General features: G+C 34.0%; 1 protein-coding gene across 1 annotated transcript; it reads right to left on the minus strand.

The window, feature by feature from the left end:
• Positions 1-3,857: 3,857 nt before the first annotated feature.
• Positions 3,858-16,764, minus strand: LOC102807308 (receptor-type tyrosine-protein phosphatase mu-like). The gene is made up of 20 exons (XM_078007762.2): positions 16,600-16,764; positions 14,599-14,695; positions 14,419-14,459; positions 13,792-14,015; positions 13,328-13,415; positions 12,476-12,552; positions 12,324-12,357; positions 11,821-11,918; positions 11,106-11,228; positions 9,996-10,153; positions 9,689-9,824; positions 9,230-9,379; positions 8,026-8,125; positions 7,408-7,487; positions 6,944-7,075; positions 6,542-6,670; positions 6,091-6,242; positions 5,549-5,684; positions 5,160-5,237; positions 3,858-4,733 (listed from the first exon to the last, which is right to left on the minus strand). The coding sequence occupies exons 2-19, from the start codon at positions 14,691-14,693 to the stop codon at positions 5,160-5,162; spliced, it is 2,031 nt and encodes a 676-aa protein (XP_077863888.2). The 5' UTR covers positions 14,694-14,695; positions 16,600-16,764; the 3' UTR covers positions 3,858-4,733.
• Between the last annotated feature and the right edge of the window lie 1,720 nt (positions 16,765-18,484).

The following is an 18,484-nucleotide window of genomic DNA, read 5'->3' on the forward strand; positions in this document are numbered from 1 at the left end:
TAACATATGTATGTTTTTAATTACAGAAATTGTCAGTGTCAGGCTTTGCACATAGCGTTGGCACGCGTACTAGGTGTTTGAGGTATCACTATATTTCGTTTTGTTGAGAGATCCACCACGTTTCAGACATTGTAGTCAAGGGGTAACGGCAAGAAGTGTTCAGACATCGATAGCTTTCAACCTGACTGAGCTGACTATTCACCTCATCATTCACACATTCCAAAGACGCAATGATCGATAATATCTAAACCAGCTTTGCTGTATTTAAATTAGTGTTTTTAAACGCAGTGTCATTTACTAGTTTATTTGTTCTCAAGCCTGCCCGTTTACTAGGAAAGTACTCTTGTATTGTTATCTCTGTTAGCGTTCTTGTAATCGTACTTGAAATATCAGCTGAATGATATTGATGCCATCTGAGATCATCTGTGTAACAGTGTTATTGTATTTAACCACAAGCTTATTATATCTGTCAAAAATACCCATTGAAATTAATAATTTTGACGAAAGAGACAGTCATTAAAACAGTATGCATATGTACTACTTGAACCGTCATAGCGGATAAGCTGGGAAATGTAGGCTATTTGAAGATTAGAGTATTGCTGCAAAGTTGTAGAAACAATGAAGAAAGTAAACTTGCACCTATTTTGTAGAAAACTGGCACCTAGATTCAAACTCAAGACTCAGCGTTTACTATATTATTAACAGAATAGAAGTTAGTGTATTGATTACGTTATTGGACATTATAGTGACTACATCATAGTAGTTATTGTACTGATTACGTCATTAGTCATTATTGTACGTATGTGAAAATGTCATGACTGTATAGTCTGTGACTCCATACAAGATACAACTGTTTTCATATACTCACTTGGAAGAAGAAGGGTCATTACCCAAGCACGATAGTCGAATACAAGAAATCGCTCACTATAGAGTGGTCTGTTAAATTATAGAAAAATATCGAGCTTGGAAAATCAGTCAACGGCATATAGAACGTAATGGATAATCTGTCTAGAGATCAAGTAAAATAAAATCAAAGAAACAAACAATCATCAGAGCTATTATACGATGTTGCTAATATGAATATATACAATTTACAATCTTAATGCTGGCATCTCTTGCATCCACTTCACATACATATATCAACATAATTCAATGACCCTATGGATGACGTGATGGCTCTTTCCATGTACTTCGTACTACTTCTTCGATGTGACTTCCAGGGAGACGTGAAAATTCCGCCCCAGCTCTTCGTTGCACAATGTGCTGTAATTTCCAAGCATTTCTTTCACCGTTATGCGATACACATTCCAGTACCAATGTACCCAGCAGAATGGCTACCAACAGGGGGCGAGCTTCATTGTCATCACGATATTCTAAAATTAAAATAATGTAATTATTTAATGATTGGTTTGGATTGGTTTCAGTTCATGCATGGGTGTGTTCACGCATATCCTTAACACAAAGACAATACATCGCGACGTAGAAATGCATAACAAAGTACGTACTCATCAGAGAAATAATAGCTTACAAGATTCCTCCAGTACATGATCGGCTTTTCCAGCAAGGTGTGGTATACATCATACCGCCCAGAAGTTTTCTCATGTCACAACATCTGCACCTATTTAACGCAGGAATCCTACCAGATTTTCAGTTGTAATTTGAGTGGCATCCGTGTTAATCCTAGAAATACACAGTGGGTGAGTAGGCCTATTTGGGTTCTAACTTGTGCTTGACTGTTCACCCATTGTAACCACATGGTTCCATTACCAGAGTAATATTTGTGAATTTGTATAAAAACTAACCAGGTCTATTTATCATAACGAATATGTGTATGAGTATCGGACAAGGATGCAGTTCACGTATAGGGGAATATAATTTCTGTTTTTGAGTGAGTCTTGATTAAAACCAGAATGGAGAAATATGTTATGATGGCATGGATAAAACTAGATACCATGAATTTAAAGGTATCTCAAAGCAGTATCATACATTCGGCTAGAAGAACTATACAACTACCGTAACGCAAAATATAATGCCAAACATACTATAGATACAAACTTAGAGATTGTGATGTCTACTAATGTCATTCATTCTGAAATGTATTCCCCGCTTCATGTAATGTACCGTTTACTGTTACGAATGTATGTACTATAACTTATTTTGTGTTCACTTACATGCAGTGTATTTGTTTAACGCAGATTCATACAAAGACACAACAGAATACTAAAGCGTGTGTCCATTCCGAATCATGCAATCATCAATTTATTTGGCTTAGTGACTCTGAGCGTGTCTGTGCATTTGGTGATTCTTAGAGAACTATTTACTGAATAATGTCGGTTATTTTTTGTAACTTTATTATGTGTTTGTTTCCTATTTTAAATGTGATATACTAATGTACTTACTAGTTATGTTGTGTTGGAAGTGAATACTTCTTCTGTGTATACTGCAGTGGGCACAAAGTGTATATTTCTAGAACGTGTTTTCAGTGAATGTTTTGCATATGCGATTAGTATGACTACATATATATTTGCGTTTTGCGTTGACATGTTGGAAGAATTTTACTGGTATAATATTTTCACCCAAAATAATTCGCAACCTAAAGATGAAAATATATAATTTTAAATGCTATTGGAAAATAACATTTATTGCAAAAAACAATAAACAACAAATCAATATGAGGCGAATGTCTCGCAAATATAATGTGCATGTTGATGTATTCATGGAACAAATTAATTATTTTGACCAATTATGGCAGGGATTATATGAACTGCTATGAATAATATTCATATGATAGTGTTTACTACACTTTCTTGAAAACAGCCACTGGGTCAGATACCCCTTGACAGCAATTTACTTAATACAATGTGTCAAGGGCTTCGACGTTATATAAATTTGTTTGTTCTGGATAACTTCAAAATTGTAATGAGTTGATGCAGTGGTCACCGGCTCTTCGACCGTTTGGCAGTAGCTTGCACAGAGCTCATAACAGACATGTGAAACCTTCTCTGGTGTAGCTCCACCCTAAAGATAAAACATCTCTAAATAGCTAGCAGCCCATAGCAACCAATTCAAATTCACATATATACGCATGTTACCTATACAGCACAGTGTTGACAAATAATAGTTTTAGTAGTTATAATGGTTCAACCATTTATTGTCCACATGCTATTTTTTTCCGCATTGCTGCTGTACATTGTGGGGTTGTTTTGTTGTTGTGATAGTTTATGCACGGCTTTACCTAGACGTCATTTATGTCTTTAGATATAGTTAGTTTGTGAAGTCAACTGAGGGCGCTATTTATAGCTGATTCTTACTGCCTATGTTTGTAGTTCAATGAGTGATTATAGCATTGAAATTAAACAATGATAGACTCAATGTGAACAATATGTAATATATGATAGCTAGCATTTGTCTAAGACTGACCACGTGTAGTCTATATTCAAGCAATATAAATATTGCTGGTTTACTTGATTAGTATTAAAAATTCTTCTCCAGCCAACTATATCTTCCTATAAAACTCATTTGCTCTAAGCATCTCATTCTCAATATGAATGTTGTACAATTGAATCATTATTTATACCACTTACTCACAAAATTCTTACTGACAGGATACTATTTTATTTCAACATTAAAACCTTCCACTTGGTATTATCACATGAAGGTTTGTCTAAAGTCTGAAAATTTATAACTGAATGGTGAAGTAGATAATTACATCATTCTCTCATAAAAATTAGTACCTTATATGTTCATATTTTTATTGGAAAACATTATGTCAGTTGAAAAATGTTGTACGGTAGTTACAGTAATTTTGTTTCGTATGCCTTTTTATTTGCTTCAATCTGGCAATTACACGAGAGGCATTTTAACTTTGTTAACAATAATAACATTTATTTATTTGATAACGAACAATATTATCTGGGTACAATGTTTAGATTATAGCTTTGACTATTTTCCTCCCAGGTACATAATATTCATATTTGACATGTGCTTATATTATTAGTAAGCATATTTCAGTAACAATGAACGGTGAATTTCTGAATGTTACTGTGAAAAATTAGATATCATTTTTTTATTCATGATTTGTGTCCCAAATTTTTGAGCAGTTTACTAGTACACTTTGTCTGAGGTGGGAAGGACATCAACTTGAGATCTGTTCTAATTTCTCAAAACGTTCACATGATATATCTGCATGTGAAATGTGTATATATTTTCTGACTGATGTATTTATTACTCAAAGATCAATGACATAATACTAATTTAAAAACTTACCGACATGTAAAACAAACAAGATAGATTAATACAAAACAATCAAGTAAAACATGTTTAATATTAAAACATTTTCTCTTGAGTAAAATATAAAAGAATATCAATAATTCTATTCTGTCGAATATTAGAATCAAAAGTCAACATAACGCATGGGATTGGTTATTTTTGTCCTGCTCCAAATATATCAATATTTTTAACCACCTGCTCGATATGGGCTCGATTCACTACATAAAATAGGACGGGTGCAAAACTAATTTAAAATAAAAAAAAGGAAATACATCTGGAAACTATGCTGCAATAAAAAGTTTGCAAAAGATTGATAGATATGAGTACCGTAAAAATATTCTAAAATGCTGTGCTGAGCATGCACAATATACTCCATGACTGTGGACTAGCATAAACACCAAATACAGCAATATTTATGTTGACTATAAACGTAGACGACGTATAGATTCCAATAATGGGGACACCTGAAAATACAATGCAAGTATGTTTGATAGATTCTGATATATTTTTGCAATATACAATGTTGAACAGCAATTTTCTACCAGAACTTGTTATGATCTTCATGATATATTCAAATACATGAAATGTTTTACTGTCATCGATAATCAATCAATCTTAAGCTTATTAATGTGTTCAAATGAATGATTATTAAACGCAATATAACATACAGCACTATCAATTATCCTACACTGTTTATAATTTAAACTTTTCTGACATAAGCATTTGACATAGTATTTAGGAAACCAACTGTAGTTTCCTTTCATAAAACCCATTAATGAATGTTTAATGTTCTTATCGCTCCCCAAATGACCTTCGAGTATAGTCGATGCACAGTAAACCAATTTCTGTCGAAAATTAACGATAGAATTGTAGCACAATATTTTACTCACCTATATCATAAGGTTTTCATACGTAACAAATTGATCTAGATACTTAAGTATGGCGTCGTAGCAGTATGTGTATTGTGCCTATTTTGGAAAAATGTGACAAAATAGTGTCACAATCGGAAACAAAAATGCCAGGATATCCATGCCTTACTGAAAATCACAGTAATGTGATAACATCATAAAATAATGCATTTAAATCTTCAAAACCATACCTAAAGCGGTAGGATCGTCACCTGCGCACGCGCGGGACTTGAGTCCCAAGCGATGATAACAATACACACTAAAAACGCAAAGGCTCATGGGTAGACGCTTGTTTGTAAAATATGGCCTTCTGACGCTTGCGCAGCTTCAATATACCGACCCTTTTTTCAGCGTAAAAACGCTTTACTTACTAATGACTCCACCATGCCAGGACGGTTGAGTCGTAACGTCTTTACAGCTTGGAATATATCGACAGTTTGTTCTCTTCTAATCTTATCACTCACAGCAACCATAGTACAAAATATACCGGTTCTGCCTATTCCATTACTGAATAGGAGAAATGCATATACACATTGTGTCAATATATATGCTGCCCCAGTGTCTCAGCAAATATCTAAAAGCCATTCCACATGCCATAGATAATAAAGTATATTTTAATATTTTCAAGATTATTGTTTTTATTAAGTAGAAGTGGTATATTGTATATTAACTTTGTTTGGTATTGCTGTTCACAGAGAAACAGTGAAATTCTAAATGTTATCAAATATTAATTAAAAAATATGTTTCTGAGAGGCAAGAGCGTTAAATACGCGCATGAATACGTAACATACGTATTTGATTTGTCTACAATAGACAACATTTTATTAGGGTTAGTCGAAAAGAGTCATTATGCTCTGAGAAAAACAAATAGTGGCGGTTGATAGTATATAGTAAATTACCTCTCTGAACTCACCTGCAATGTACAATTACCGGTACGACGTCCGATTGATTTTTTTTCACCATCGCCATTACGTCTGTCATTGCATTCAATGAGATAGGAGTATCATGGTTATTGGGCCAGTTGATTGCTTGAAACTGAGTGATGAAGCGAGAGTTGTCAATTCCCTAGTACAAATAAAACTATGATGTATTAATTTGCAAAAATACAAGTTAATAAATTTGATGTTTAGTGTCACAGGAAAGATGTAAAATTTAGTTTCATAAATCCGTAGTAAATTACAAGTATCTATATGAATGCAGGCTGTGCTAAAAAATATTAAATTATTCGTTTCTGAAATTTAGATAATATTGAATTTCTAATATAATTGGCTTTTCATATTTGTTTTTGTAGTGACAGTTCCAATCTTCGCGTCTTGTCATTGTTCTATTATGTACATGCCTATAGTATAATAAGAGCATCATACCATTTTGTCCACGTGTTGCAAACTTATCTTCCTTTCGATAACATCGCCATGTTGTTGCTCGGACAACACTTCCACACGTAATGGACCGTACTGAATGTGTCCGTCGTCTGGCCAGTATTGTCCGTCTTGCTGAAGGGGCAAAAGTAAGGCGAACATTACATTCGTATATACTCGCCTCACTGTTTATTGTTAAAATACTACAGTGCTGTCAAATATATAGATGCATCGCATACTGTGGATTGTGACGCGATATACATTATAATGTCTCGACCTGTAGTTTATGAAAGAATGTAAGTAAATTGTCACGATGTCAATGATTAGTATAGTTTACTCAACCTATAACCTATTAATGATGTATTATTGTCGATGCAACTATTGAGAAATCAATTTGACAATGCCTACCATATCTTCCGTCATATCGTTCAACATAACAATTGTCAGAGATTTCCAGTCGTACACCATTCTCCAGAAATCCCCCACAGTATCGGGTAATGGCATCTGAGTCGCAATGAATGCATCTTTATGTGCATAAGACTAGAGATAAATATGATTTATATGTAATCGTCAATGATTCTAGTTGTACAGGATTATTTTGCTTTAATACAAGGATCTATGTTTACAATATTTGTTTCCGTTTTAACATAGTCTGGAATCGGTGGCATATTGTTTAAAGCATAAAGCGCAATACCATCGACCCCAGATCAACCAAGAAACGTGGTAATTTGCAATCCACTGTCTGGTAATTATGTATTTTCAACACGGGTCAATTTTTCAGCTATTTGTAAAATATTTAGAGCATTAGATCATAGGTCCTACAATGTACCTCTACACTTTGGTAAAAACAAAGGAGCGATATCTTTACTCACTGAAAGAAAACTTGCGTTGATGTAGTTCGCGTAGTCGCCTTTCTTGGCAGGTGTCATCAAGTATGGTCTGTTACTATCAACTGTAATTAAACCACACGAATAATTATTGGTTCTTACATAATTGTCATTAAATCTGTTCTGAGCTATTTGGATTTTAGCATTCCTATGATGTATCATTGAGAGGAAAAATGTATAATATGTACTGTCCTCGTGCATATTTTGCGGTATCTCGTAATAACCTCATACTATTTAAAGCTGTATAATCAATTTAGAAGCTGGCGATTTAGTTTAATCCTTCTATATAAAAAACACGCAAGACATTCTCTACTTCACTTGCGATATACTCGCACTTGTATGAAGAAAATAACTTATAGGCCATGTTTCAACTGTACCTAAATCGACAATACATACCTCTGTGATTTTTTATTGAATTACTTAAATGTGGACGCAGAGCCGGCTCACTGCACATTGTCTGCTCACCATGGACAAAGTATATTTTTATAAATAAATATTGCATTCTCGTGCTCGTTCCATTTTACATAATTATTAGATGTCCATGAAGATTGGTCTTATCCGACATTCCATAATTCCCGGTTGAAAATGACAGAGTGTACTTACGTGGCAAAATGTCAGGATATCGGTTCTTATGTGCATTGTTTGGCTCGTTCGCAGACTTATATTCATCACTATGTGGGGTTGGACACAACTTATCAAGATTCTGTGAAAAAAACATTAGATTATGCTTTGAATTAATGTACAACTCTTTTAAGCCGGTACACAGCATTTTATACATCTAACAACGAATAGACGTGTTCGAAAGTTATACGGACTCATTCAAATGTCTTCCTTATTTGCGTCACATTTATGTCAGTCGTGGACGTGCTATCATTAAATTCTATAGCAGACAGAAAGTTTAAATATACAGTAACGCATAAACCTCGCCACGCGTCAGTCGATAGGATCACTGTACTACATTCGTGCATACTTTTCAGCATTCTCGTCATAACCTGGATTTTCCATGTAACAGTTTGGAAGTCAATGCTGCCAACGCTCACTATTAGAATTTGTTGAACTCGTTTCAACTTCATGTAACAGACGATTTTTGGGGGGATTCAAGTGCACGTGACATTTTCAATTAACCAATAAAGCTCGTTCGATCACTTGGTGTTATTTAATATTTGTAAGATGTTTTAAGTAGGAGGGGGGTAACAAGGCGGTTAATTGTTAGATATATTGTACACAATGCCACTTGTGTCACAACAACTCATAATTGATCTATTTGGTTACAACAAAATCCGAAAGACCTTTTTTGACAAATTACTGAAACGACTATTATTCTCAGTTGATTTTGATAGTTAAAGCAATTTATAAAAAACAAACAAAAAAACATCGGTAATGATCTCCTGATCATATGTTTAGTAGTTAATTATGATCAATCGCGTGTACTAGTCATTTACATGCGTTTTAAATGGTATCGATTTATGGTATTGCATGTAATCGCTTAAGTGACTTTGCAGTGAGCTTAGAATTATAGCAATTTGTATCTCAAATTGACCATTGACAGCACGGTTAAATGTTTGCTACTATATACTTCTTTAATAATATATGAGCAGTATCGACCTCATTATCTAGCATGCAAGTTGATTATAAACTTAGCTACGCGGCAAATCGAGTGGCCACTTCCTAATTCGTGACATATGTGGTACAAGTAAGTTACAGTCTATGATCCCTTGATGGTTAGTAACATAAACCACTTAAAATAAAGTATTCGCAGTGTATATCCGTAATGCAATTAAAAAAAAATCGATAGTCATTTACTTACCTCAAATTCAAGTTGTAGACCTGTTTTTATTCCGTTTGCACTCCTTCTCTTTAATTGTTCCAGGGTTATTCTCAGGTCTTTGCATGGTATCTCCGTGCTCCCACACAGGGTGGCCTCCAATACCGCGTTGTATATGAAGGCATACTGGTCCTGGAATACCAGGATAGTGGAAATACATTACTTCGTAATTATGTAATTGACAACATACCCTATTACAGCCCGATTTATTTTTTATAAATAGCCAAGAATGATGCACATGAACCAATTTCCCGATATTATGTCTCGCAACTACACTCAGTTTTAGTTATTATGTTTTCCCAGTTCGTTTAAATTAACCAACTATAGTGCTTTATCACTTATTTAGTTATTTAATTAAAATAAAAAATGTCACAAACAATTTGTCATAAACACTGACATAAGGGAAAAACTTCGAAATTTAAACTTTCAATATTATCTTACCGAGGTTTGAACAAAGTTTATTCTGTCTTCTCTACCTTTTGCAACAAAGTTAAAAATATCGACTTGGTCTTCTTCTTTGGCCATTTCTAGCATAGAGTCTATGGTTATAAAAGTACCAGTCCTACCAATGCCAGCACTACAAATATAATTCATAAATCAGTTAAGCACACTTAATTGTGTCTATGATGTGGGTGTTACTTCTGCTCTAATAGTACTTGACCACAACGGATAGCCACCGGGTTTTTATCGATGGTTTCATGAGTTCATGTTTGCATCAAAGGCGTCACATACTAACAGTAACTCTTACCTACAATGAACCACCATAAGCCCAGCATTAGTGGGATTACTAGTTTTCACTCTACGTAAGAACGACAACACATCTGATGTGTAATTTGGCACCCCCATGTCAGGCCATACGGTAAAGTGGAACTGTTTGACTTCTCTTACATCACGTGGTCTATCTATCTGTAATGTTTGAACAAGAAAGAATGAACGTATATGCACAAAAACACGTGTAAACTTTAATGAGCATGCTTACATTACCTCATTAGCATAATAGCTGACCTTGCATTATTAAATCTGAAAGCATAAAAGAAGCAGCTGTTGAACGCTGGATCTTACATTCACACATTTGCAAACATTCTTATAATTTTGGTGTCAGAAGTGGGATTGTAATTGTGATTCAGATTTTGAGTCTGATTTAGATCTTATTGTCAGTAATCTCATGACTAAATTGACTATTTCGTAACTGCTCAGATCTAGAGAACACGGTGTTGTCAGACCAGCTTGTACTGTTAGGTAGTCATTAAATTGCTGTATTTAATACTACTGGAACGTGAATTACATCTTTTCAAGCGAGAGAGAGAGCACGAGAAGAAAGGGAAAGAGGAGGATGAGAAAGCAGACCTTACACTGTGACAAAAGTCTATTAGTTCAAGATAATCAATTTGGTTCCTCTGAGCCAGTATATTTTTATAATTTATTATTAAAAGCACTGTATAATATGTACTAATATTAAATAGTATTTATTTCATGTATATTTAATATCTAGCAGGAATTACAACAGGTTTTCAGTAAGTGTGTGTGATACACTGAAGTTTTAGGTTATATCGACGAGAAGTCAACTCAATACTAAATATAAACAAGAGTGTAAAACAAATGAAAACACACAAATAAAATGTCCAATTAAGGATGTCTTATGGGTTTGACTCTTAGTATTAAGATGTCATGTATTCAAAAACGCAAAACGCACATGTAACACACTTTGCAACTAAACAGAGCGATCATAACAGCTTGGACAAAAAATAAATAAGATATTTACAAACTCGTTTATTTTGTTTTGTTATCTGGCATTGTTTCGCATATCAATGCCCCATCTTATAAACCATTGATATTATGTATAACTGTGCATATTTACCTCGGAAATGTGAAAGGTTCTAATAACCGAATCAGCAAAACGTTCTTCGTGGATGTTTTTCACAATATACACTCCCCGCGATAGACTTTTGTGTAAGTCGGGCCAATATTGCGTACACTTTTTCTGTCAATACAAATACAATATATATGTATATATATATATATATATATATGCAAAGTAACACTATATGAGGATTGCAGCCATGATGTATTTGTCAAAACGCAATGTAGATTATTCATTTCTATTACGAAGTGTCAATAAGAATAGTAAGAAAATAATGGTTACTGATGTATTTCAATGACGTATATAAACAGCTGTCTGAGCAAAGTAGTCCTATGACTTGTTTTTAAAGACCAATTACTGTGTGGCTCACACTTTTAATATTTATAGCGGAATGGCCACTATGTGGTTCTGAGTTCGTAACTACTGCGAATAATGGCTTTATTGTTCTCTGTTCATTGTTGCGTGGTCAAAATGGTCCCAATGACGTGATGCAAAATAATAGAAATATTTGAGTTAGGGATTTGATCAACATATGTAAACTTATTACTAAGATTAAATTAATTAATTAATGTATTAATTAATTAATTAATTTATTGATTGATTTATTTATTTATTTATTTATTTATTTATTTATTTATTTATTTATTTATTTATTTATTTATTTATTTATTTATTTATTTATTTATTTTTTTATATTAAGGTACTTTCTTACTCGTCCTTGTTCAATGAGATTCGTTGCCATCAGTATTGTTCTCGTATTTTCCTGCCAAACCATTCTCCAGAAGTCTGCTTCTGTTTTACTCATGGTACCTGAAGAGAGGATAGTCATTACTATCGCATATCACTGTTCAGCAGATATACTACGGTGAAATGTTTTGTATTCGAACAATACATAGAGTTTACTTATACGTCATCTTAAAAATTAATGTCAACAAAACACAGAAGGTATTTCTAAAAAAGCATTGTACTATATTGAAGATATTATCATTTCACTCCATCTTATAAATGTACAAAATGCAAATAAGCATAAAAACAAGTTGGCAATGTCGAATTAAACTACCATAAAAACCATGAAATTCAAAGATTGGGTTGGCAATTGAATTGATCTATATATAGCTTCAAACTAATGCTAATTTACATAATTACAAAATGGTATAGTTTGCTAGAACAAATTGGTCCTGAGAAGGCAATGGAATTTGTTATGTTGTTACCCACCTTGTGTGGCGATGTATTTTACATTTCTATAACCCTGAAAATCAACAAAATAAAATTATGGAGTTATGAACATTTATCTTTGTTTTATTTGCTTTGAAATGTTTGAGATAATTACTTTGAGATGCCGGAAAAGATTTGAAAAAAAAACTTACATTAATATAAGATGCATTTATGTAGTCCGAGTTAACATCGCCATCAATGGTGGCAAGCACAACACGGGAGTGATCGTCTATGAAAAACAAATGTAATTATTTTACCACTGTTACCAGTTCGTAAACCAAACCATTAACACAATCGGTATAATTGACGTATCATTCTGATAGTCAGTGACGTCACACGATTTTGAACATGGTTTTGGTGACTAAATATGGGGAATTGTTCTTTATGTAGAGAAATCGGGATAGTCGTGATTGTGAGGAATGGTAGCATTAGTTAAACTGTAATCAACTTGAGTGTCTTAGTACGTCATCAGATTCGCCATATTGTGCATTCAAGTTCGTAGCTAGTCCCGTAGCTAGTAATATTTTTTCGATTTGGTATACTTATGGGTCCGTATATGAGCGAATATCTCCACCTCAGATCCCGGCCTCAGATCCATATATACATAAACCCATAAATTAAACAAGGCAATCAACATTTAAACTGAGATTTGACACGTAATAGAAGAGGGCGCAAATTCTTCAGTGAAATAAAGAGCAAATACGGTAACTGTTTTATTTGGAATAAACAGTGATGACAGAAATGGCACTTTGGTATAAATATGGGTATAGATTTTGACACTATCCATGGTATAAAAATGGTCACACTTTTGAGCACTCAGGGGCCCCTTCCTACCCAGCTATGTATCAACTGCCCCCGATAGCTGGTCGTGTATAATCTCACTACTAGATGCATAATTGTTTGAAATATGGCATATCACGTCTTTAATGTGCACATGTAGATAAATTTAAATTCTGAGCAACAACGTCAATACTTGATGGTAATGGTTACAAATATATACTTACACGCCACAACGTCGGTGAATTTATTCTTTGATATATTTGCGGCATTCACACCTACTTCCCATTTTCCAAGCTGACCGTATTTGAGTTCCTAATTTGTAAAAAAACACGAAAAAGAGAAGAGAATACACCACCATAGTTCTGATATATTAAATCTAAACGCCTAAGCTATATAGATTAAATGACTGTACTATCCCAGTCGAATGTAGACAAGACTGTCTTCCTTAATACATTCGGGACATGCAGTGGGTATTGAGACGCGTGTGAATGCGACTACTTGCCTGAATACATTTGGGGCATGCCGTGGGTATTTGTCACCAGCCGGTCGCACAAAGGACCCAATTCTCAACTTAGCAAACACGTTATTTTTGCCACAGGTACAGGCGAAATGTGCCTAATAGTAGTCAACTGTAACTTGCAGATTATTTGTGGCTGTTTCTACCCTCTGTAAAGAAATATGTCTGTACCTCATATTCAGCTTTCAAGTTAAAACCTTCGCCAGCGTCATTTTTTCTTTTTATGTAGTCTGCTAGATCTGCCACGTTGATTGGCTGATGTTTAGTCTTTGCTGGAGGCAAGGCATCACTTGGTATCGTAGTGTCATGAACTGGAGAAGTGTCTATCAATTTTGTCGTCATCAATATATTATCGGCATCACCATTCCTGCTAGAGTCATCGTGCCTAGCGAAACCTAATTGTATTGAACTCTAATATATTACTCTAGACACTTGTGAAAACAATACACGCCCTGTGATTGCAGGGCAGGTTTGTGACCTTAGTATGGTGAAATCAGTATTATTCATAGTGTCAGTCATTTTGAAGAAAGACATTTTTTTTGTAATATTTGCATCCAAAAAATTATTATTTCTTCCAGCCTCGTCACATGATGGCGCTATTTATTGAAAAAAATGGATTGCTTGCCAGCGATAATAATCAACTATTTTCAGATTTGATTTAATCCACATTTGCATGGTTGGAGGTAAAATATTACAAATATTATTTATTTAGAGTAAGATTTGTTTTGTGACATGTGACATGTGATCTCTTCAAATTTGGTTTGGTGATTTTGTACAGAAATACAGAAAGAATTATACCTTTATATTTTGGGATAACTTGTCTCCACGTTTTCTTCTTCCTGAATTGAAAATATAAACTTGTTAATTCATTGAAATGAAGATTTTGTGATGATTAAGTGCCCATTGCATCATAGAGTGGCATAGTGGAGTACACACAAAGAACTATACAAGTTCATAGAAAGTAAACTACCATTTTACCTTCTTAAGTATATGTAGAACACAGCTAATGAGATGCAAATTAATAATAAAACCACGAGCAAAGTAGTCAGGCCTCCTAAAACGATGGAACCCATATCTACAAGGAAAATACATCATAAGAATGAACTTGATTTGCAAATGGCGGCTTATATCCGACTGAAAGCGAGATTGCCAAGTGACACGCGTTTTCCCTCGCCACACTAAAGGTGTATAAATCTCGGAGTTTATTGCGTCTACTGTAATCGTGACCATGGTAACTCCGGTATTGAGAACAGTGAACACAAAGGACGCAATGCTGCTATTAACGAGATCTCGGCGATGATTGATGGTCGTTTTATGATGGCTATTTACAGGTTTTACAATAAGAATTTGTATTTACCCCCTCCCCCGTTCTAAGGAATGACATACTTGTGTTTCATTGTGTTTTATTTAACACTTTGATAAATATTCTGTTGAGTTTTGGAATTGAGCGTAGTGTCTCAAATATATGGTATTGACGATATACGAACAATGCATGCCAAAACAATAAAACGACGATTTAAAAATATGTCTGAAACAAAAACATTATCAAAACTTAACACAGTAATACATAACATACGGTTCTATTTGTTTTTCCTAATTGTTTTATGTATCTCCGTGGTAGTTGTTTTATTATAAGAATGTATATATGTATTTTACAATGTATTTAATCATTTGCTGCGGCTCTTGTATTTAAATTTGTGTCTGTCGTTTTGGTGTATGCTAATTTGTGTTGTTTTCTTAATCGATATCACCCATGCCGTAGAACGTGTATATATGTAATTGTCACGGTTATCAAAAATTATCACATGTAATGACCGTGAAACATCTCTGAAATAATCATGCTCATTTAATTGGAGACTCACTAAGGTTTAAAAAAATGTCGTGTTAATAATATAGATGTATATAGCCAAGGCACAGTGAATAGGCCGAGACCATATATTGCGGACAGAGAGTTGAAAGCTCACCTAATGGTATTGACAGTTGAAATATCCCTTTGTTGTTCGGAAGAACCCAGACAATGTACGAGTGTCATTGCTATTTCGAATAAGATTGTCAGCAACTACTTCTTCATACCAATAGCCATTTATTTATTTATTTATTTATTTATTTATTTATTTATTTATTTATTTATTTATTTATTTATTTATTTATTTATTTATTTATTTATTTATTGATTATTGATTTATTTATTTATTTATAATTCACTCCCATTCACATGCTACGTTTTTGAGAAAGGGTGGTGGGGTCAAATAATTTGTTTTTTACTGAACTCTTGTGAACCCGCTTCCAAAGCGAAAATAAAACTGTATTTATCAACCTTATAGAATCAAATTCACTGGGCTCCCATAGTTCTCGGCTGATTTGGACTGCATAAAAAACTCTCACAGGATCTCATTTCAAATTTGAAATGTTTAAATGGTGGTAATTAGTGTTTGATAGGAGCTTAACACTGTCAAGAATTGAATACATAAACAATGAACAAATAAATGCATTAATCCTGTATAAAATAAGTGTTTACAATACCGTGTTTTTAGTTCAATGACCATATTATACTAATCTCAAATTGTCTCAAGTCATATGATGTCTATCGTATCACATCCGGTACTCCCGACAGGCGAGTACGAGATTGCCATTTCGATCTATATGAACCGATTCAGATTATACTTTCATGTTTGTTTTGGTGTTGCCGTAACAAGAAATGCATTGTTTGAGCGCTCACCTTGTGACTCCGATTCAACGAGCCGGAGTCTCGTGCCACGAAATCAGATTTTCCTGTGATCATGTATTAGTAAAGCTTTCTGTAATTCTTAGTTAACTAAATTAACCGTGTATATTTTATATATGTCTTGTACAATGATGTGTTTATCACTTCCGGGTACAGCTTGAATATCGATTAGACGACTAGATTAGATTAGACTAGATTAGATATTTTCGAAGTATAGAATGTTCCACAATTTGCAGGTTATGAATAATCCTTACCATTTCAGCGATGCGGTAAACAATAGGAACGGTAAACTGGTGTGTATCATTTCTCTCGCCAGAGGTACGCCTGTCCCTGTACCTATATAAAAGGGTTATATGTGAAGGGTTCACTAGTTCAGAGGTCACCGAGTAACCGCTTTGTTACGACGGTTACGTGGTTCGGCGCTACATAACACGGCGCTCGGTGCGTTATTCTACTAAGTTGACAAAGTTTGTGAATTTGTTTATAATTAGGCGGCACTTGATCTCTAAAACAGTGCACACAAAACGAAATCTGGTAACTGGTAACCGCAACTGCCGCTCCCATTCAAAGCAAACGTTCTTCAATGCGTCATTTATGTAAATAAAACACTTACAGTTCAGATCGTGTTTCTAGGTTCATTTGAATACACATCTCATTTATTACATGATCATTTATCCACATTCGAATAGCATAATGTAACACATATGGTGCTAATACATCGAGCGAAAAATATGAAACACTAAAATTAGATAGAATACACTATACAGAATTACAAGAAATTCAACCAAACTTACAACCAGTTCAAAAATATGCCTCCTAAAACAATATATAATGTATATATATTCTGAGAGGGGGTCATACCTTTGAATACATTAAGGAGTTCTGTCAACAATTCTGCAATACATTTGCAAATCATCATCAATATTAGAAACGCATAACAGTCAAAATGTATTTCCAGGTAACAACATTAATTCAGCGCAAGTCACTGGCATAACCTCGTCATCATCAAAGGTAGATCATCAGCCTCTGAATTGGCATAATCGCTATTTCTACGAAAAAATAATATAGATCGGAAAATGAATTCGTGGCAGAATACAGCAAATGTTTGTTATGTCCGTCTAATAAATCAATCTGATTTATTTGGTCAGCTAATGTTTCAATATATAAAGGTCGATAAGCTTATTTTATTTTAAGGGTAAATCTCGTCATAAATTTAAATATCCATTATTTGTTCAAATGAAATTGTGTTGTAATAGCAAAATATAAAGATGAGTTGGAAATCGTCACATCACTTTTCCAGTACATTTATCCAGTCGTATAGAACTATAGTAACGGTAATCATATTCGTCATTAAAATAATACCTCTGCATTATTCTTTATGGAAACTGTACTCAAGGTAGTCAAGATATTTGCATAATAAACAGGCCAATAGCACAAGTTTATCTTGGGTTCCATACACACATTCGTCATGAAGTTAAAACTTAAAGGGCGGTTGTCATCGCGCAGCGCGTATGCGATGTTTGGGTTGATAAACATTGATTTCCCCCAAAATCATGTGTATGCGTTTTTCTATGAGTTTTGGCCTGGGTGAGACGTGCACTTACTTCCGTCTATAACTCATTCGATGTCTTTCAATTCTACACTAGAGTCTCACTGAAATTTCTTATCAATAAAGATTTACATAGTTGGTTTAGCGAATTTGTAATTAATTATTTGTTTTAACTTATTATCTCTTTAACACATCGAGTTTCCAAATTTACAGGTAGGTAGGTTGTTCTTCATCTTACATCGATATAGATGTCGTTTTCTAATAATCGGTAATAAGCCCATATTGAAGAAGCAGGCAATTCTACCAGAGCTGTAATAGATGTCTTGAAAGTAGACCATCATGTTGCCCTTGACTTGGTACAGAAATACAATAAGTTATTCCTAGTTGTATACTTCTAACTGACAAAAAGAACATATGGGAGTAATCGACCTTAATTTTCATCATATATAAAATTTGTATTTGTTTATATCGATATGCGATATTTTCCAAGATATCGGTAATGTAATGGATACCATAATCAATAAGATTCTGGTAAAAACAACCTTTCATTCAATAGTAATATTTTATTATTCTACGGAACAGTCTTTCTT

This window comes from Saccoglossus kowalevskii, chromosome 5, assembly GCF_978046115.1.
Source record: "Saccoglossus kowalevskii chromosome 5, keSacKowa6.1, whole genome shotgun sequence".
Taxonomy (NCBI): domain Eukaryota; kingdom Metazoa; phylum Hemichordata; class Enteropneusta; family Harrimaniidae; genus Saccoglossus; species Saccoglossus kowalevskii.

Bases quoted from the DNA above. Each gene is read 5' to 3' on its own strand.
- LOC102807308 (XM_078007762.2), bottom strand. From the start codon at position 14,693: ATGGGTTCCATCGTTTTAGGAGGCCTGACTACTTTGCTCGTGGTTTTA. The intron at 8,126-9,229 runs GTAAGTAAATGA...TTTTTTTCACAG, and splicing joins GTCTACAACTTGAATTTGAG to AATCTTGATAAGTTGTGTCC. The intron at 5,685-6,090 runs GTGAGTTCAGAG...TCTCCTATTCAG, and splicing joins CCGGTAATTGTACATTGCAG to TAATGGAATAGGCAGAACCG.